At 42.2% G+C, this 19,686-nt stretch overlaps 2 protein-coding genes and 1 long non-coding RNA gene across 15 annotated transcripts; 1 reads left to right on the top strand and 2 right to left on the bottom strand.

Annotated features, from left to right (window-relative positions):
• Positions 1-2,243: 2,243 nt before the first annotated feature.
• On the bottom strand, positions 2,244-3,546 carry LOC148714806 (uncharacterized). The gene is made up of 2 exons (XR_015975522.2): positions 2,991-3,546; positions 2,244-2,729 (listed from the first exon to the last, which is right to left on the bottom strand). It is a non-coding gene; the product is annotated as an uncharacterized LOC148714806 (long non-coding RNA).
• On the top strand, positions 2,500-13,379 carry LOC103710641 (uncharacterized). 12 transcript variants are annotated; one of them, XM_039127166.3, is made up of 5 exons: positions 2,500-2,707; positions 4,806-4,861; positions 5,179-6,220; positions 10,748-10,803; positions 13,073-13,379. In XM_039127166.3, exons 3-4 carry the CDS (start codon positions 5,194-5,196, stop codon positions 10,759-10,761), a joined length of 1,041 nt encoding a protein of 346 aa, XP_038983094.3. In that variant the 5' UTR covers positions 2,500-2,707; positions 4,806-4,861; positions 5,179-5,193; the 3' UTR covers positions 10,762-10,803; positions 13,073-13,379. The 12 variants fall into 12 exon arrangements, 8 of the variants coding, with proteins under 8 accessions (XP_038983094.3, XP_017699172.4, XP_088572502.1 ...); XM_017843683.5 differs by having other exon boundaries at positions 13,070-13,379; XR_003386376.4 differs by lacking the exon at positions 5,179-6,220 and adding an exon at positions 4,131-4,183 and having other exon boundaries at positions 2,506-2,707; positions 13,070-13,379.
• A 493-nt stretch (positions 13,380-13,872) lies between these two features.
• LOC103710681 (putative WRKY transcription factor 2) lies at positions 13,873-18,625 on the bottom strand. 2 transcript variants are annotated; one of them, XM_089928989.1, is made up of 6 exons: positions 18,105-18,625; positions 17,496-17,961; positions 16,384-16,569; positions 14,789-15,597; positions 14,555-14,713; positions 13,873-14,431 (listed from the first exon to the last, which is right to left on the bottom strand). In XM_089928989.1, the coding sequence occupies exons 2-6, from the start codon at positions 17,904-17,906 to the stop codon at positions 13,966-13,968; spliced, it is 2,031 nt and encodes a 676-aa protein (XP_089785115.1). In that variant the 5' UTR covers positions 17,907-17,961; positions 18,105-18,625; the 3' UTR covers positions 13,873-13,965. The 2 variants fall into 2 exon arrangements, with proteins under 2 accessions (XP_089785115.1, XP_038983116.3); XM_039127188.3 differs by having other exon boundaries at positions 17,496-18,625.
• Positions 18,626-19,686: the final 1,061 nt, after the last annotated feature.

The following is a 19,686-nucleotide window of genomic DNA, read 5'->3' as shown; positions in this document are numbered from 1 at the left end:
ATCTTCCGCGGAGTCGAGCCGAGAGGTCCCGCCCGGCTTAGTTTTTTCACCCTCTCGTCCTCCCCCAACTACCAGCCCTGTACTGGATGGCCGGCTAGACTCCGGCGAAGTCGGTGGAGGGGAGCTCCAACATCGCCGGCGACCCTTGCCTTCAAATCTCCTCATCCCCTCTGCCGGGAGTTTCAGGCCGTCGGATCTGTTGAGATACAGATCATCAACCACCATCAGGCCAGAAGTCGGGCTCCTCACCCGTTTGAATGAGCTCAGATCAGCCCCATTTAACCCGGGTGTAGCGGGCTGGACCATGTCGACCAGAGGCGAGCTTACTCCAGCCCATTCCCGAGTCGGACTCTGGCTAACCCGCTTCGGATGTTGCCCACAAGCCTGCTCACCAAACGGTTCGACCGCGTCACGACCCCCGACTTGGTTGATGCGGCTCGACTCAGCCTGAGACAAAGCTGCCCCACCGGGTCGACCCGCTCCGCCGGACGGGACCACCGAGGGAGCATCCGCATAGGATTTCCCGGATGCTTTCCGATGAGCAAATTTTGATGGTGTCTGCCAGCCGTCTCGATCCTCCGAGCTGCTTGCAGCACCCTTTCCCTTCACCGCCGCTCTCATCTCCGAGCTCGCCGGCATCGCCGCTGAAGTCGACCCTCCACCAGACTCAAAAATCTTCTTCGGTCGGTTCCCTTCTTTCACCGGCCGAGGGGGACGAATTCTATGTGTGACTAGCCAAGGGCCGTAAGGCATCGCCCCGGTTGTTCCCTTCCCCTTTGCCTTAACCTCCCCATTGCCTGGAGTTTCCGTCGGGTTGATCCCATCCACCGTCGTTGCATCACCTAAAATCTCCACCGGTTCTGGCTCCATCGTTGCCGGTGGGCTCCGTCTACAATCCTCTTCCAAGTGACCCACCCGACCGCACTTGTAGCAAAGGGATGGCAGATTTTCGTAGAGGAAATCCTGCCAAAACTTTGCTTCCACACCATCCTTCCTACCCTTCACGAAGATGCCAGGTCTCAGAGGCACCTTGAAGTCTAGTTCGATCTTCACTCGTGCAAAGCCCATCTTCTTCCTCTGGTCCGTGAACGAGTCCACCTCCAGCGGCTTCCCGGCCATCGCCGCCATCTTTAGAATGATCGGCGTCCGCCAAAACTCTAGGGGTAGCCTGGGCAGCCTCAACCATGCAACACCACTACCGATCTCATCCCTGCCAGGAACGAAATTTGGACGCCATCGTTCCATAGCATGGAGCTGTCCGGCCACCATCCATGGACCAAACCTCACCGCCGCCTCCCGGTGCTCCACACTAGCCAAGCGGAGGGTCATATAACCATCCATCATCATAAAACTCTCAGGATCATAGTCAAGCTTCAAGGTACGGCGAACCTCCTTCACAACCCATTCCGCTGGGATCTGTCTCCCCAAACTCCTCACCAGAACCGCCACATCCTTCCAAAAGCCCTTGATTCTATTCATGGCTTGGAAGGTTGTCTTGATTCTATGGCCCGTCATGTGGTCGTGAATTCTTGTACTTGTTCAAGTTGTTGTCAAGTTGATGCCTTTGGAATTTCTGGTAACGCCCTTGATCTTGCTAGCTTTTCTATGATTCATGATGGTTGCAAGGTGGATTTTGGGGTACCTATTGAAGTTTGCAGGGCTTCTTGGGCTCTACGTGTTACGTATCTAACATCCAGCCTTTCAATGTACCTTTATCTTGAGCTGATTGATGCCTTAGTTTATTCCAGAAAACCTATATTAGGTTATTTGTTTCTTGAAGTATACGGTATTTTCTTGGTTTTGCAAAATTAATGGTTATCGATGGAAATAAGTTTCTCAGTTCTTCAAGTATTGCCCTAGAGTTTTAGGGTTTAAGAGTTTTGAATGAGATTTTGCAGAAAACCAGTTAGTGTTCCTGACAAAAATTCACATTGAGTTGTCGACAAGTATTTCATTGATTTGCTACAGACATGTTTCTTTTATGAGGCTAGGCATATAAACTTGTCCTTGTTTACATTTGGGATAAGGTTTCTATAATTTTGAAACTGAACGAAATGAATCAAGTTCCAGATTTAAACTGAGTGGGCTTTTTCAGAAGAAATAACTATTAGCAAAACCTCCATTAGATAAGAGTCGTTAAAAGAATTCTTCAAAGCTCACCGTGATAATAAATTGAATTGTCTTTGCCAATAAAGCAAAATTTAAGTTTTTGAGTGCTGCAAATGAAACAACTTTTCAGCTGGTGAGATTAGAAGAGTATTTCATTGTCAACAATGGAGTCAATGAGCCTGTTCTCATGTTTTTGTGATTTTACTAATGTCAGAGACACATGGAACAGAGCAGAAAAGGGTGGCAGGGTTGGATCATGTATGCAATACCTGGGCCTTAAAAAAAAATTAACTGGGCTTATATTAAACATTGGCCCAGAATATGTAATAGGCCAACTGAAGCCCATGGTTGGCAGACTATTTGATGGCTGCCACCTCTGGGGATGGAGGTGACAAGGGCCAATCAGAGGAGGGCGCCCTTCACGGGAGAAGCTGGGGGTGACACCTCACCTCAGTGGTTGCACCGCTTAAGGATGCCTAATTAAACCCTTTTACCGTATCTGGTGTTCCCTCAGAACCTCAGGAACCCGTCAACCGGCGAGAGCGGTGTGAGCGGAGGCACCGGAGCACGGGATACTGCAACCTCTTTCGGAATCAAGGTAAATCCCTCCCGGCTACATCCTTTTAATTTGTTCAGTATATGAATTAAAAGAAAGAAAGAAAGAAAGAGAAGAAGAAGAAGAGGGAGGGGAAGAAGGAGGAGGGGGTTACCCATGAGCGGCCGGGGACGTCGCCGGCCTCGGCTCGGCCGCAGGTACAGGCCGCAGGCCGGCCGCAGGAGTCAGCCGAGGATGCCGCCGGCCGTGGCCTGACCCCCAAGCTTGGCCTCCTCCCGTTCGAAGAAAGAAAAAAAAAAAGAAAGTAAGAAGAAGAAGGACTCACCTGGCCGCCGATCGCGAGCGCCGGCGCCGGCCGCGACCTCGGCCGCAGGCCGCAGGCCACCCGCCGCGGCCGTGAGCCGCCCACGCGGCCGCCCTCCGACCGCGCTGCCGTAGGCCGCCCCGCCGCTTGCGCGGCCGCAGGCCCGAACGGGCGCCACCGGCCGGCCGGGGAAAGGGGGGGCTGCTCGGCGTCTCCCGAGCGTCCTCCTCTTCTTCCTTGAGAAGGGAAGAGGAGGAGATTAGAGTGGAAGGAGGGTTTTGGAGAGCCTTTCTGGAGGAGGAGGGGAGAAGGAGGAGGGAATGGGTTAACGGGTTGGATTCGGGTTAACTGGTTGAGTCTGAACAATCCAATCCGATTTAAAGAAATTAAATGGATTTGGGTTAGCTCGGGTTTGGTCTGATTTAAATCCAACTGGGTTCAATCAGATTGGGATTTAAATTGATTAAGCCAAATAAAGTTTAATAGGGTGAGTCCAAGTTTAATTGGGTCTGAACCTAATTAAATTGGATTGTGCACTGATTGGACTCGGGCTGGCCTTGGGCCGAGCCCAAAGTATTTTAAAATGATGGATCAAATTGGATTCAGTGGACTCGGGCCGGCCCTAATTCAAGCCCAAATCAACTGTTTAGAGACCAAATTAGCCGCGGGCCGACTCTGATTCAAGCCCAAATAATTTAAATTAACCCTGGACCAAAGTTAGACCTAATTAGACCTTGGACTGAGCCCAATGACCCAATCGGAAGACCAATTTGACCCAAAAAGGACTAGACTTAATCCTGAACCAGGCCCAATCCCGTAATTAAAGACCAAATTGGTCTATGTGGACTCGATTTGATTTTAAACCAAGCTCAAGCATTCCAATAGTGGGTTAAATTGAGCTGGGACTAGCCTAAAATTGAGCTCGGAAGCCTTGTGACTCAAATTACATGAAATTAGGTTAAAGGCTTGCAAAATAAATAAAAACCCTACATCCTAAAAGTTCAATAAGCAAGAAATTTTAAGAGGATTTCAATCTAAGTTCTCCATACGACTCGAATTCAAGCAAAACCCCTACGTAGGGTCTTAATGACTCGATTAATTATGGAATTAGGGGAAATAAATAGATTACTTACTAAATAAATGTCCTCTTTGACATGATAGGCGATCAAAGAGCCAATTAGCAAGTTTAAAGGGATTTTTGAACAAATTAAAGGGTAAGTAATCTGCCCTAATCTTATTGTTTTATAGATCATGAAAATGCTTTGTTTATAGAAATTATAAAGTATTATTTATGCATTCTAAATTATGCACTACATGAATTATGATGTTATGAGTACATTAAAAATAGTATTTGTGGCATGAACATAAGATTAGTTGTTTAAGATGCTATTAATGAGTTTTCACTGTACTTATGAGTATGATTTGTGAAAAGTACTACTTATAGGCTCTCAGATGCTATGAATGGCCCCTGCCAGTGGGTAAGAATAACTGAGCATATGAGCCTCTGCTAGTGGGTAAGAATAACTAGGCATAACGATCCTTACTGTGGGAGTTAAGTACGGTCGTAGCTAAAAATCTGAGAGTGTAGATTTTAAACCTGAATTACCAGCATATAGTTTTACGATGCATTCTCATGAAAAGATATGTTGGTACATATACCGATTTACCGGCTCAGTATGAATATTTTATTATGAAAAGTTGTTATTTGATGCACATATTAGCTTCTCAAACCCAAGTATTAAAAAATGTTTAGTATTATATTTGATTCGGTAAGATTATGCATGATTACTTACTGAGCCGTATAGCTCATACTAATTTATTTATATTTTCTTTCAGATCACCGTCAGTGATAGCGGCAAGAGACACTTTTTACATCAGGGTTTCATTTTGGGGTAAATATATTTTTTTTGTACATAAAATGTTATAGAAGCTTTGTACTCTGAATTATCCAGTAAGTTATATCGGTAATGTTATACACATGAAACTTGACTACCCTGTTATTCGTATATGAGGCTTCGTGCTATTGTGAGCGGTAGTTGGCAATAGCGAGGCCGTGTCACGGATTCGGATCCGGGTCGGGACATTTAGTGGTATCAGAGCTCTAGGTTTAACAAGATTGTAACCTCAAAAATTTTGGGCAGTGGGTAGTTAAGATTGTCATAAATACATTAATGGAAGGAAGTAACTTATTTTAAATTTTTGACTGCAGGTAGTCGTAAACAATATGGAGGATGAAAGAGAAATGAGAGCACCTTCTCCAGACCCTAGCAGCCAATTAACTACACAAACTACTCCACACTCCATAGCAACCCAGGCAGACCTAGCAGGAGTGTACCAGTTAATGGCACAGCTGCTTCAGCAACAGCAGCAGATGCAGTTGACTGCCCGACCTATACAGCCGACGGATTCCTATTACGAGAGGTTCTGTAGGCTGAACCCACCGATGTTTGACGGTGGATTAGACCCTTTGACTGCTGAGATTTGGATCTGGGAAATGGAGAAGATGTATCAGGCACTTCAATTTCCCGAAGAAGTACAAGTCAGACTAGCTATTTCTATGTTGAGGGGAAATGCAGAATTTTGGTGGTCAGCCATGGGGGCAGCATATGAGGTCAACGAAATGACCTGGAGAGAGTTTAAAGGGTTATTTTATGCTCAATACATTCCGGACTCAGTCAAGCAGACAAAGCAGAATGAGTTTTTATCACTGACTCAGTCCGAGCATATGACTGTTTTGGATTACGCCAACAAGTTCAATGAGCTGGGCCGATTCTGCCCCCAGTTCATGGAGGACGAGAGGAGTAAGGCTAACCGGTTCGAACAAGGGCTGAGATATGAGATCAGGTCCCGGACATCCTCACATTTATTCACCAGTTACCAGGATATTTTGGACAGAGCCCTGAAAGTGGAGGCTGAATTAAAAAGATCTGATAGGGAAAGGGCTGACCTGAAGAGACCCTGGCTAGCGGGGAGTCAGAGTGGTAGGCCAAGAAACTTCAGGGGGCCTCTGATTCAGAAGAGGCATATCAGGGTTTGCACTTACTGTGGCAAATCCCATAGTGGGCCCTGTTTAAGGAGAGTTGGGGCATGTTTTAGTTGCAGGCAGATTGGACACTTGGCACGCGACTGCCCAAACAAGAGGATGAATGAGCCCCGACCTCCTGTACTTGGGGACCAGAGGCCAAGGATCAATCCTCGAGTCTTTGCACTGACCCATCAGGATGTCAGCGCCAGTGACCGGATGGTGACAGGTACATTACTAGTTAATTCGGTTGATGCTTCTATTTTGTTTGATTCTGGCTTTACACATTCCTTTGTTTCAGTTTTTCTAGACAATTACATTGCACAACTGAGAAACTAGAAGAACCATTGCATGTTGCTATACCTTTTCAGAAAACAATAATTGTTGACACTATATACAAGAATTGTATAATTCAGATAGGGGTAAGAGAGCTAGTGACAAATCTTATACAACTTGACATGCAAGACTTTGACATTATTTTGGGAATGGATTGAATGTCTCAGTACCACTCTCAAATTGACTGCTACAGTAAAAGAGTAGTATTTCAGATACCTGAAGAACTAGAGTTCTTCTTCCAAGGCAAAGCACCCCTGCAATGTCAATCAGCATTACATTTTATTTCTGCCTTGAATGCCATGAAGGCATTAAGGAAGGGGTGTAAGGCTTATTTAGCCTGTGTAACGGATACCCGAGAGGACACCAAACTGCCTTGAACGCCGTGAATTATCGGGATTATCCCCTGATCGAGAGATTGAATTCACCATCGATCTTGCACTAGGAGTAGGACCTATTTCCAAAGCTCCTTATCGAATGGCCCTTGCCGAGCTGAGAGAATTAAGGACCCAGCTATAGGAACTCCTGGACAAGAAGTTTATCCAGCCTAGTGTGTCTCCGTGGGGAGCCCGTGTCCTGTTTGTAAAAAAAAAGAAAGATGGGAGTATGCGGATGTGTGTCGATTACCGAGAATTGAACAAGGCAACAATAAAGAACAAATATCCTCTGCCTCGAATGGATGACCTATTCGATTAGCTGCAAGGTGCCCAGGTTTCTTCTAAGATAGATTTGCGGTCTGAATATCACCAATTAAGGATAAAAATTGATAATGTACCGAAGACCGCATTTCGAACTAGGTATGGGCACTACGAATTCTTGGTTATAACTTTTAGACTAACCAACGCTCCAGCTGCTTTTATGGACTTAATGAACAGAATCTTCAACCAGAATTTGGATCAGTTTGTGATAGTCTTCATTGATGATATACTGATCTACTCAAGGAGCAAGGAGGAGCATGTAGACCACTTGAGAGTGATACTACAGACTCTTCGGGAGAAGGTTGTATGCCAAGATGAACAAGTGTGAATTCTTGCTAAGCAGTGTGGCATTTCTTGGGCATGTAATCTCTGAGGATGGAGTGGCAATGGACTCCACGAAGATAGAAGCAGTGGTGGATTGGTCTCGTCCCACCAATGTCAAAGAGATTGGAAGCTTCTTGAGACTGGCTGGTTATTATCGACAGTTTGTGGAAGGATTCTCCCGCATCACCACCCCTTTGACTCGTTGACTAAGAAACGAGCCAAGTTTATTTGAGACGACGATTGCGAGGAAAGCTTCCAGAAGCTGAAACAGAGGTTGGTATCTGCTCCAATTCTGACCTTACCATCCACTACTGGAGAAATTCACTATTTACGGTGATGCTTCCAAGAATGGGCTAGGCTGTGTACTCATGCAAAATGGCAAGATGGTGGCCTATGCCTCCAAACAGCAGAAACCTTATGAGCAAAATTACCCGACTCATGATCTGGAGCTAGCGGCAGTGGTCTTTGCCCTGAAGATTTGGAGACACTATTTATATGGCGAGCACTGTGAAGTATATACAGATCACAAGAGCCTGAAATACATTCACATAGAATGAGTTAAATATGAGGCAGAGAAGATGGCTGGAACTATTAAAAGACTATGACCTTAGCATTAAGTACCATCCAGAGAAGGTCAATGTTGTGGCTGATGCTCTGAGCAGAAAGTCAGCAGTGAGCTCCACCGCATTACTCACCACTCAACCGCAGATTCAGAAGGATTTTGATAGAATGCGGGTTGAAGTGGTTACACAAACTGCAGGGAGTCTACTAGCCACTTTGATAGTGCAGCCAACACTGATTGATAGAATAAAGGTTGCTCAGCAGTCAGATGCACAAATACGTCAGCTCAGGGATGAAGTGGAGAAAGGGTTGCGACCCAAACTCCAGATTCACCCAGATGCACATATACGTCAGCTCAGATTGACGTATGTTAATTTCGAGGACGAAATTTATTTAAGGAGGGAGAATGTAATACCTAGGCCCCAAAAAATCAACTGGGCCCATATTTGAGCATTGGGCTAGGACACGTAATGGGCCAACTGGGGCCATGGTTGGCAGCCCATTTGATGGTTGCCACCTCATGCCTTGAGGATGGAGGTTACTAGGGCCAGCTGGGAATCAGAGGAGGGCCAAGCTGTTAGGCCCTTCATGGGGGAAGCTGGGGGTGACACCTCACCTCAGCTAAAAGTGGTTACACTGCTTAAGAATGCCTAATTAAACCCTTTTACCGTACCTGGTTCTCCCTCAGGACCTCAGGAACCCGTCAACGGGCAAGGGAGGTGTTGGAGTGGAGGCACCGGAGCACGGGACACTGCAACCTCTTTCGGAATCAAGGTAAATCTCTTCCGGCTACCACCTTTCAATTTGTTTAGTATATGAATTAAAAGAAAGAAGGAAAGAAAGAGAAGAAGAAGAGGGAGGGGAAGAAGGGGGAGGGGGTTACCCATGCATGGCCGGGGACGTCGCCGACCTCGGCTCGGCCACAGGTACGGGCCGCAAGCTGGCCGCGGGCACGGCCATGGACACGGCCATAGGAGTCAGCCGCGAATGCCGCCGGCCGTGCCCTGACCCCCAAGCTCGGCCCCCTCCCGTTCGAAGAAAGAAAGAAAAAAGAAAGAAAGGAGGACTCACCTGGCCGCCGATCGCGAGCGCCGACGCTGGCCGCGACCTCGGCCGCAGGCCACCTGTCGTGGCCGTGAGCCGCCCACATGGCCGCCCTCCACTCGCGTTGCCATAGGCCGCCCCGCCGCTTGCGCGGCCGCAGGCCCGGTCGGGTGCCACCGGCCGGCCGGGGAAAGGGGGGGCTGCTCAACCTCTCCTGAGCCGCCTCCTCTTCTTCGTTGAGAAGGGAAGGGGAGGAGGTTAGAGTGGAAAGAGGGTTTGGGAGAGCCTTCTGGAGAAGGAGGGAATGGGTTAACGGGTTGGATTCGGATTAACTGGTTGATTCCGAACCCGAACCAATCCAATCCGATTTAAAGAAATTAAATGGATTTGGGTTAGCTCGGGTTCGGTCTGATCTAAATCCAACTGGGTTCAATCAGATTGGAATTTAAATTGATTAAGCCAAATAAAGTTTAATAGGGTGAGTCCAAGTTTAATTGGGTCTGAACCTAATTAAATTGGATTGTGCACTGATTGGACTCGGGCTAGCCTTGGGCCGAGCCCAAAGTATTTTAAAATGATGGATCAAATTGGATTCAGTGGGCTCGGGCCGGCCCTAATCCAAGCCCAAATCAACTGTTTAGAGACCAAATTAGTCGCGGGCCGACCCTGATTCAAGCCCAAATAATTTAAATTAACCCTGGACCAAAGTTAGACCCATTTAGATCTTGGACTAAGCCCAATGACCCAATCAGAAGGCCAATTTGACCCAGAAAGGACTAGACCTAATCCTGAACCAGGCCCAATCCTATAATTAAAGACCAAATTGGTCTTTGTGGGCTCGATTTGATTTTAAACCAAGCTCAAGCATTTCAATAGTGGGTTAAATTGAGCTGGGACTAGCCTAAAATTGAGCTCGGAGGCCTTGCGACTCAAATTACATGAAATTGGGCTAAGGGCTTGCAAATTAAATAAAAACCCTACGTCCTAAAAGTCCAATAAGCAAGAAATTTTAAGAGGATTTTTATCTAATTTCTCCATACGACTCGAATTCAAGCAAAACCCCTAAGTAGGGTCTTGATGACTGGATTAATTATGGAATTAGGGGAAATAAATAGATAAGTATACTTACTAAATGAATGTCCTTTTTGACATGATAGGTGATCAAAGAGCCAATTAGCAAGTTTAAAGGAATTTCTAAACAAATTAAAGGGCAAGTAATCTGCCCTAATCTTATTGTTTTATAAATCCTGAAAATGCTTTGTTTATAGAAATTATAAAGTTTTATTTATGCATTCAAAATTATGCACTACATGAATTATGATGTTATGATTGCATTAAAAATAGTATTTGTGGCATGAACATAAGATTAGTTGTTTAAGATGCTATTAATGAGTTTTTACTCTACTTATGGGTATGATTTGTGAAAAGTACAACTTATGGATTTTCAGATGCTATGAATGGCCCCCGCCAGTGGGTAAGAATAACTAGGCATAACGATTCTTGCCGTGGGAGTTAAGTACGGCCGTAGCTAAAAATCTGAGAGTGTAGATTTTAAACCTGAATTACCGGCATAAAGTTTTACGATGCATTCTTATGAAAATATATGTTGGTACATACACCGATTTACCGGCTCAGTATGAATATTTTATTATGAAAAATTGTTATTTGATGCACATGTTAGCTTCTCAAACCCAATTACTAAAAAATGTTTAGTATTATATTTGATTCGGTAAGATTATGCATGATTATTTACTGAGCCGTGTAGCTCATACCAGTTTATTCATATTTTCTTTCAGATCACCATCAGTGATAGCGGCAAGAAACACTTTTTGCAACAGGGTTTCATTTTGGGGTAAATATACTTTTTTGTACATAAAATGTTATTAGAAGCTCTGTACTCTGAATTATCTAGTAAGTTATACTAGTAATGTTATACATATGAAACTTGACTACCCTGTTATTCGTATATGAGGCTTCGTGCTATTGTGAGTGGTAGTCGGCAATAGCGAGGCCGTGTCACGAATCCGGGTCCGGATCGTGACACAATGTGGGAGTTCAAGCTGCTTTCGCATCTGTTGTAGTCAATGCACCTTATTGGGGATGATGATTCTCTATGGGTATGGGGGGAAAACAGAAGCACTCGCAAGGCATGAGATAGTAAAGGTGCTAATTGACCTTCTAGTTCTATCAAAAATGATAGAAATTCAAATTTTTCTTTATCCTTATTGACTGAAGCCTTAAAAGCCGCTATGTATATCCTGAATAGGGTTTCACCTATGGTGTTTCCTAAAATATCTTTTGAAATATGGAACGGATAAACTAAGTTTAAGACATTTAGACATATAGGGTTGTTCAGTTGAAGTGAGGGTTTATAATCCACACCTACATAAATTGGATGGAAGAATAATAAGTGATTTTTTTATTGGTTATGATGTTAATTCTAAAGGATATAGGTTTTATTGTCCCTCATATACTCCAAGAATTGTTGAGGCTAGAAATGTAAAATTTTTTGAGGATCATGAATTTAGTGGGAGTGAATTTTCTCATATGGTTGAATTTAAGAAAATAAGGGAACAACTTGTGGTATCCTTAAAATAAAAGTTGGTAACTTTTCAAAATAATCCTTTAGATTTCATTGAACTACAACCAATCCAACAACCATCATCTTATGAGGAGCTACCCCATAAAAGAACTGATAATATGGAAACTACTAGTCTAGATACATATGGAAACCACTATTCTAAATATATATGAAACAGTGGGAGCAAGGTAATCCTCAAGAATTAGAAGGCCAGCAATTTCTAGTGATTATATTGTATACCTTCAAGAGTCTGGCTATGATGTTGGACCTAAAGATGATCCAAATTTATTTTCACAAATTATGAGTGGAGAAAATTCCACACTTTGGTACGATGCTATGAAGGAAGAGATGCAGTCAATGGCTAAAAACAAAGTTTCGGATTTCATTGAATTACCAGAAGGAGCCTTAGTCATTGGATGTAAATAGGTTTATAAGACCACAAGAGACTCATCTGGTAATATCGAATGACATAAATCTAGACTTGTAGCTAAGGGTTTCACTCAAAAAGAAGGCATTGATTATTATGAAACTCTCTCTAGTTTTAAAAAAAGATTCATTTAGAATAATCATGGCAGTGGTAGCTCATTTTGATCCTGAGCAACATCAAATGGATGTGAAAACAATACTTTTAAATGGGGGATCTTGATGAAAAGGTATACATGTGTCAGCCTGAAGGTTTTCATTTCGAGAAGGATAGCCACTTAATTTGCAAGCTAAAAAATCTATATATGGACTAGAACATGTTTCTTGTTCATGGTATATAAAGTTCCATAATGGCATATAAAATTTTTTGGTTCTAATTATTTATTTTCATTCAGTTTAGCTTGGGAACTTAAAGCTCATTATTCATGATTGTTCGGACAGGGAGACCGAGGAAAAGATAAGACTGAAGAATTGTTACACACCCTGACATTAACGGTCGTATTCTTTGAAACAAGGGGGAGGTGCGATCATTGAAAGTATCATGTAGGCAACAAGAAAAAAAAAAAGATGTAGACAACTTAACATTAGCGATCACAATCTATGAAACAAGATGTATGATCATTAAGATCATCATGACCAAAAGAACATCACCTTCTAATAGCTCCAGATTCTTTGTGAAGCAATACTTTCCCCAATAATCCTCATGATCTTCCATGGGTAACAAGAATACAAGAATCCCTCCTTTCAATGAATTTTCTTTTCAATTCTTCTTCTGGTAGCCTGTTTGTAAGGAGATGGTAAAACATTGAAGCAAGTTTATTTAATCTCTGTTCTTTTAAAATCCTACAAACTCACAAGGGTGTAAGGTTTTGAATGCAAAGTTAAAAGAGGTTGGAGCAAATGTTTGTGCCAGATTTATTTTAATGCTAAGGACAAGGTTTAGCACATGGAATTGCTTGAAGAATTCAAAGCAAAATAATGAGAGATAGATGTAGCCAGACACTCTCAATTACCATGTACGTACTGTCTGCAGTCTCCTAGTCATAGTAAAGGGCAAAGATGGCTGAATACTATGAATATATGTGACGACGAATTTAATGTTTTACTAATGCAGCAGGGAAAGATTTCTAGGTGAGGGCCCTTCCACAGTGAGAACTCATGCCACAACAACAGTGATATGATCGTATAGAGACAGACGAGCAAACCAGTCGGAGCAGAGTAGAAGTTCGAGTGCAGAACAACATGGTGCCGGAGGATAAGAGCTGACAGAACCCGTCATGCAAGGTTTGGCTCAACGGATGGTGAGAGAAATGTACCAAAAATTGGATGGTGAGAGAAGTCTACTGGTTTGAGTATTTTGTTGATGATGGCAAACCATCGACTTCCTTCCGTCAAATTAATTATGGGCCAAGTATAGCTGAAAACAGATTCGACCATGTCTGCTTTTGCATCTGGTATTCTCTGGATTTATGCATATGCATGAATCCATCTATCCTAAGCATGGATGTAGATTGAAGTTCTTCCTGAATCTAATTATGTAGATAGAAGTTCTATGTTCACAAGCACCTCTTGCATTGTTGGAGAAGATGGTTATCATCCCAAAATTCATATCTTCATTGAACTAAAGCTTTAGACAAGTGCAAATTAATATCTAGTTTTGCGTAGGGCTATGTGTAAGCTTCAGCCATAGAGTACCTTTGTCCAAGGATGAGCACGGGCTAGGCTGGACCTCATCTGAAGTTTGAAGTTCCTTTGGAGGGGCCTGTTAAGGCTGCCTATATATATATATATATATATATATATATATATATATATATAAAGAGCATGGAATGAAGATGGCAAAAAAAGAGCTGCACAAGGAAACAATTGTGGTCTCTGCATTCCTTGTAAGAAGTAACTGATCCATACTTGTCATCCTGTTATTTAGAGCTGAGGTCCCAGAAGTACCCTTCGCGTCATCTGATGATGGTTCATCGATGCGGGCTTCTCCTTGCGTTCGAAAGAGAGGGTTCATGAACCCTCTCCTTCGGAAGCTTTGCGATGGTCGACGCGCAGATACGAGTAACCCGAAGGGGGCACTGGCATTTGCATGGAAGAAGCCAAGGGCCCAAACCCAGCCATTGCAAGGTTCATTGCCATGCCTTTGTTTATCCCAAACGAGAAGCTGGTCGTTGGTGCAAGCTGATCTCTTCCAGATATGCAAGCTCTGCCCGCTGGTGGTGGCCAGTCCAGCCTAGCCAGCCTCTCTTGCATCAGAGCCGCTAGCTCTGGCCTTCTGTGAAGGCTCTGAGGTTGGGGTGCAGAGGTTGGTGGTGCATTGAAGGATCCACAGCTCGCCTGGAAGTTGTTCCTCGCAGCTGGGACCTCATGGTTGTGCTTTCCCTCATATGTTGTGATCACCGACTTGAGATCATGAGATGCCCTCTCAACATGCTTCCGGACTGTGCAACCTGGATTCGTGCACTTGTAATAGCTTCTGCATCGCAGAAAATAACTCAAAAAACTCCCTCTCAGACGCTTACTCCACAACCTCTATGCTTTCTTTCAGTAGAACGAGAGCTAAGATCAGAGAAGAGTCATCCATGATGTACCAACTTACCTGGGATTCGGGTTCCCTTTGACCACCTTCTGTCCATATTTGCGCCAGCGGTACCCATCATCAAGGATATCAACCTCACTAGTGGTTTGGACCACAACCCTCGGTTCACGTACTGCTTTTGATGATGCACTCATTTCTAATTCTCCAGCATCTAGCTTCCTGACCCAACAAATAACGAATGCGATGTCACTCAATCTAGCATCTAAAAGCTACCAGCCAAAGGAAGCTAATTACCTTCGTTTTGGTTCGGTGTCATCTCCCTCGCCATCACAACCTCGCGACATTCTGCCATGGTTTGCCCGGTCGGTCTCATCTTGATTGTTGGATAAGTTGGAGGAAACGTCCATGGCATCTTTGATCTCACAACTGGCGGAGCCCTCTATGACTGCCATTGAATTGGATGCGTCGCAGAATGCAGCAGCTAGAGAAGGAGATGGTGCTGCCTCCGGGCCATCATTCCTCCCATCACGAGCACCGGCCTTAAAGGGTTGTTCCGAGCCCCCAAGCTGCATGCTGCTGAATGAGCGAGAGAGCCTGGGGTGATTGTGAGCTCCCTTGTAGATTATCTCAGTTATGCGGCCTTCTCGGGAGCGCTCCACTTTCTTTTTCACTGGACAATTCGGATGAGTACATTTGTGATAGCTCCTTGGAAATTCACTACCTTTAACGTGTTTCTGTCCATACTTCCTCCAGTTGTAGCCATCTTCGGCTGGAGCTCCGACAGCCAAAGATGAGACTTCTCCTTTTGTATCAGTTTCTCCACCCTGTGGGTCATCAGGAGTTGGAGAGTGTTCACTAACCATGATAGGATAAGTTGCGATCTGGTGGAGCATGGCTTTCTCAGTGGTATCTCTCTGGTTGGTTGAATCATATAAGCCATCTTTTCTTGAAAAAGAGTTGTATGAGCCATCCTCAAGGTTGAGATCTTGCCGAGGTTGGCACTGCAAACTAGCTTCAACACCCCTGGTTTGAGCAGGACAATCTGATTGAGCCAGCTCCTTGAAACTTGGCAAGGAATGCTGGTGATTAGTTGTTGGCTCCGCCTGGAAATAGAATGAATCATTAAACTGATGGGTCATATGATGGAAATAATTGGAAATTCAACTAAAATCTTTATCAGAAAATGCTGCATTTTGACATCCCAGGTATTTCATGAAGCAGGCCATAATTTGAGAACCAAATGGTGTTCAGAGAAAATTCTATTTTGTCCAGGTTTTAGCATGATGATTAAAGAGGAGCATAAAACCAACACCAACTACAAAAGGGTATCTGTTCATCAAAATGATGAATGAAAATTATAAATTACATGATTCATTCGAGCACATATGGACAACAAAATTCCAACATGGTCATCATATCATGAGCAATCCTGACTCTGAACACCTCGAAGGAACAAACGGAAAAGAAAATTAAGATAACCCATGCAAACATTTGGAAGATTCCTTTCTGATAAAATACTTCAATGTTTTCAAAATTTTGCAATCTAATGATAGAATTAAGATGAAATATTTTTACTATTTTATAACTAAGAATATTTTTGAAATGATTTTCAAAAATCTCCACTGCTTCCTATCTGTATCTGGAATGACTTTGGTGCACATAGCATCATTTAGTTAGTTAACCTCATATACACCAGGATGCGCATGCACTGCCTTTCGATATACAAGAATGGCCAGAGAAGCTTTGAGGACTTCTCTACTTTGTAGCTTAAGTAGTCAGTCATCAACTATTTCTGAAGTAATAAGTACTATAATTAACCACAATCTTTTACCAATAAAAAGGTCAAAGAAAAGCTTTTAACAACAACACAAAATGATCGAGCACATTACTTTGTTTTCTGCATATGAAGTATAACAAGAGTTTGATCCAAGCTGAGGCTTAAAGGCAAATAACTGAGGATCCATGTCTTCAACTGTGTGAGTCTCTCTTTTATCAGGAGTGCCCCAGAGAGAAACTGAGCTATTATTAGTGCATTGTGTGAAAGGAAATTTGCCTGTAGTCGGTGAAGGTTCGGCCTGAAGAAGACGATAACAAAATTTAGGTGGCGCAACATTGAAAATAATCGGTCTAAGCTGCAATTTTTGAAGTAAAGTAATAATCAGTTATAATGATCAAGTCTACTTGATTCTACAAATAAAATCATGGGTCTTGATTTAAGAAGAACAAAGATGACAACGAACTTATAGATTCATACATCAGTTCCTGGTGGAATATCTAATGCAAACAAAGAATAGGAATTAAGAACTACCATGGATGCCTGCAACTAAAAGCAAATGATTGATTAGGCTCATGAGTTAAATTTAATTCTTCCAACGGTGCGAGTTTTGATGAGAATGTTTCCGTTGAGATCTACACTGTATACGTGACAATCGAACTTAAGTATTTCATTAAAACTGTACCTCCCAAATCCGATGGATATGTAACTTAAGTTTAATAATGTGCACCTATCCTGCAGAAATCCTCCCTCCAGAAGGAAAAGGAAATGGAAAAAAGAACAGTCAGCTGAGTACAACTATAATGAGTCAGATGCATGCCAATGTTCATGTGGATAAAATTTTAATAGCTAATTCCCTGACCTAACCTTGTGGTAGTAGAAACCTGCTAAATATATCAGTAAATACCAAATAATTTACTCCAGTAAACTGCTTTTACAATAGGTAAGGAAAGTGTTTTTCTTTTTTAAAAAAATAATAATTAAGAATCTTGAAGAAAGATGGTTTCTACATTTTATTACTGTACTTATAATATTAACATACATTCAAGTAAGCTCTCCATGCTAGAAAATTACTTCAGAACCTTGCAGGGATAGGTTCCACTACTCTTCAAAAAAAATTCAGAACCTAAACATTATAAACTATTGAATATTAACTAAATCTTCTTGCATAATTTAACATATATGGCAGTCTCAAATGGCGATTACCATAAATCAAACCAACTTTACCAGAGAAGTAGAAAGAAAGACTGGAGAATTCAACAATGCTGCTGGACTAAGACCGGGAGGAATCGTGATATATAAAGAACAGACATCTGTGGTTGAGGAAGAGAAGTTCACTTGTCTTATCTCAGCTGTATTAAGCCTTAAAGAATTAAAACCAGCTCTTGCTGCTATTCTTTCAGCAAGACCTCCTCGCATGCTTGACTTTTGAACATCCAACGAGCTTGGTTCTGATGAAGAGTCACTATGCTTAAAATTCATAGTCGCATCCTGTTTGCGGGATGCCGGAAATTTCGCCTGATTTCCATCTCGCATCGAGTCGGAGAATGAGCCAGCACCGAATTCAACAGACTTGAAATCTGAAAGAAACGGCATCGTCTCTCCAATTGTGACAGCATTTTCTTCCATTCCAGCCATGATGGGAATCAAATCCTTGTCTCAACTCGGTGAAGCAAGTCTTGTGGGATTTACACTGGAAATCAAAAGTAAAATTAATGACATGAGCTACTATCTTATGTTATCCAAGATAAAATTAATTTCATAAGCTAGCTACTGTCTTAAATCAATAATGAATTATATCGATCTTCATGAAGGATGAAGAAATCGTCGACCTACTTCAGGTCATCTTTTTCAAGTACAAACCAGGCTCCATAAGCTTTCTAGCCAACCCAAGAAGCTCTTCTTTTCCTTTTTGGAGATGACCGTTAGGAGGAAATGATGGAGACGTGCAAGGCCTGAATATTTTTGAAAATATAAAGGAAGAAAAAAATTGAAATAAAAAGTACAGAAAAAACAACGCTCAAGAGACGACCAAGACTAATCGTCCAAAAGCCGCTTAAATGGAATGGAGGTAAAACAAGTCCACCAATTGGGGAATGGAGGAGCATCCGATTGAAACAAATAAACCATAATTAACCAAAAAAATCAAAGATTCTTTACATGTAGGTTGTTGAACCAACTGGAGTCAAAAAAAAAGGGAAGAAAATTACCAGCCAACAATAAATAAATGAAAAACCAGAAACATTTATATAAGTAAACAAAAACAAAACCAAATCAGTTAAAAACCCACTTAGAATAACAAGACATCAAGAAAACGGGAGAATGTGGAATTAAAATAGTAATATATAAAAGCAAAATTAAACAAGCATATCACATCAAGGAAGGAAGATACCAATGATTGGATTTTCTCAGTCCAAGCTAGAAACATAAGCAAATATAAGGAAAGTTGGACAAACAGTGAAACTTATATCATCGAGTCTTTTCAAATTTGAGAAAAGAAAACAGTCCTTCCATTACTTTTGCTCTGTAATGAATGAGAGAGAGAGAGAGAGAGAGAGAAAGGGAACGAGAAAATGGAGGAGGATAGTTTGACCGATTGACCGAGAAATGTGAAGGATTAGTTGGAACTTGGAAGGGCATTAATGAGGAGGCTTTTCGTAACTCACCTCTTTTTTACCACTTTCCTTTTTTTTCTCATTTTTTTTAATGATATCATTATAAGTTTGTTTTTTACTTTTTTAATCAAAAAAAGGTTGGAGCATAAAACCCTGTAGGATCTTGCACATGAATGGTCCAAGCTGACCAATCCGTATGTAAAGACTAATATAAGCATGTATTTAATTTTATTTTAGCTATATACTAAAAAATTTTGGAGTTAGTCTTTTAAAATAAAATTTTAATTTTTTATAAATGGTATCATAATAGATCTGACCTAAACTAGGAAATATATGAATTTATTTAGGATTAACAGTGTGATGATTATGATATTTTTAATTGGACTCGATATAATATAATAATTTGTGGACAATAACTTAAACAATGTATATTATTTTTTTTCCATTGACCGGCAACTATTATTATTATTATAACAATTGTTAATTTAATTAAAAAAATAAAGTAAATTAAATTGAGACAAATAATATAACTACTTCATGATGGTTTTTGTAGAGTTTTCTGAAACAGGATGACTAACTGCTTTATTGGAACCTTGGAAGGTAGCATAGAGTGGGATTAACCAAAGTAGAAGCATATGATTTCCTGTTTTTTTGCCTGTAGCAAACAAGAATGTTCTGGGTGGGCATTGGTGTCGGCGTCCTTCAGATAATGGTATAGCAGCGTGCTTCTTGATATGGACCTTGGGTTAAGAGCTATTTGTCGCATGTCTCCGAGCGCTTCTTTTTCTATTCGATGGGACATG

Source organism: Phoenix dactylifera, chromosome 2 (assembly GCF_051530095.1).
Source record: "Phoenix dactylifera cultivar Ajwa chromosome 2, Ajwa_hap1_PhDact_Kaust_v1.1, whole genome shotgun sequence".
Taxonomy (NCBI): domain Eukaryota; kingdom Viridiplantae; phylum Streptophyta; class Magnoliopsida; order Arecales; family Arecaceae; genus Phoenix; species Phoenix dactylifera.
The sequence above is the reverse complement of the archived record's forward strand: the minus strand, read 5'-3'. Positions and strand labels throughout refer to the sequence as shown.

What these genes read in the sequence shown, in the direction of transcription:
- LOC103710641 (XM_088716378.2), top strand. Translation starts at nt 5,194, where the DNA reads ATGGAGGATGAAAGAGAAATGAGAGCACCTTCTCCAGACCCTAGCAGC.
- LOC103710681 (XM_039127188.3), bottom strand. Translation starts at nt 17,906, where the DNA reads ATGGCTGGAATGGAAGAAAATGCTGTCACAATTGGAGAGACGATGCCG. An exon ending in TCTTTCTTTCTACTTCTCTG is followed by an intron (nt 16,570 to 17,495) that starts GTAAAGTTGGTT and finishes CGTCTTCTTCAG; the next exon opens with GCCGAACCTTCACCGACTAC. An exon ending in GACACCGAACCAAAACGAAG is followed by an intron (nt 14,714 to 14,788) that starts GTAATTAGCTTC and finishes TTGTTGGGTCAG; the next exon opens with GAAGCTAGATGCTGGAGAAT.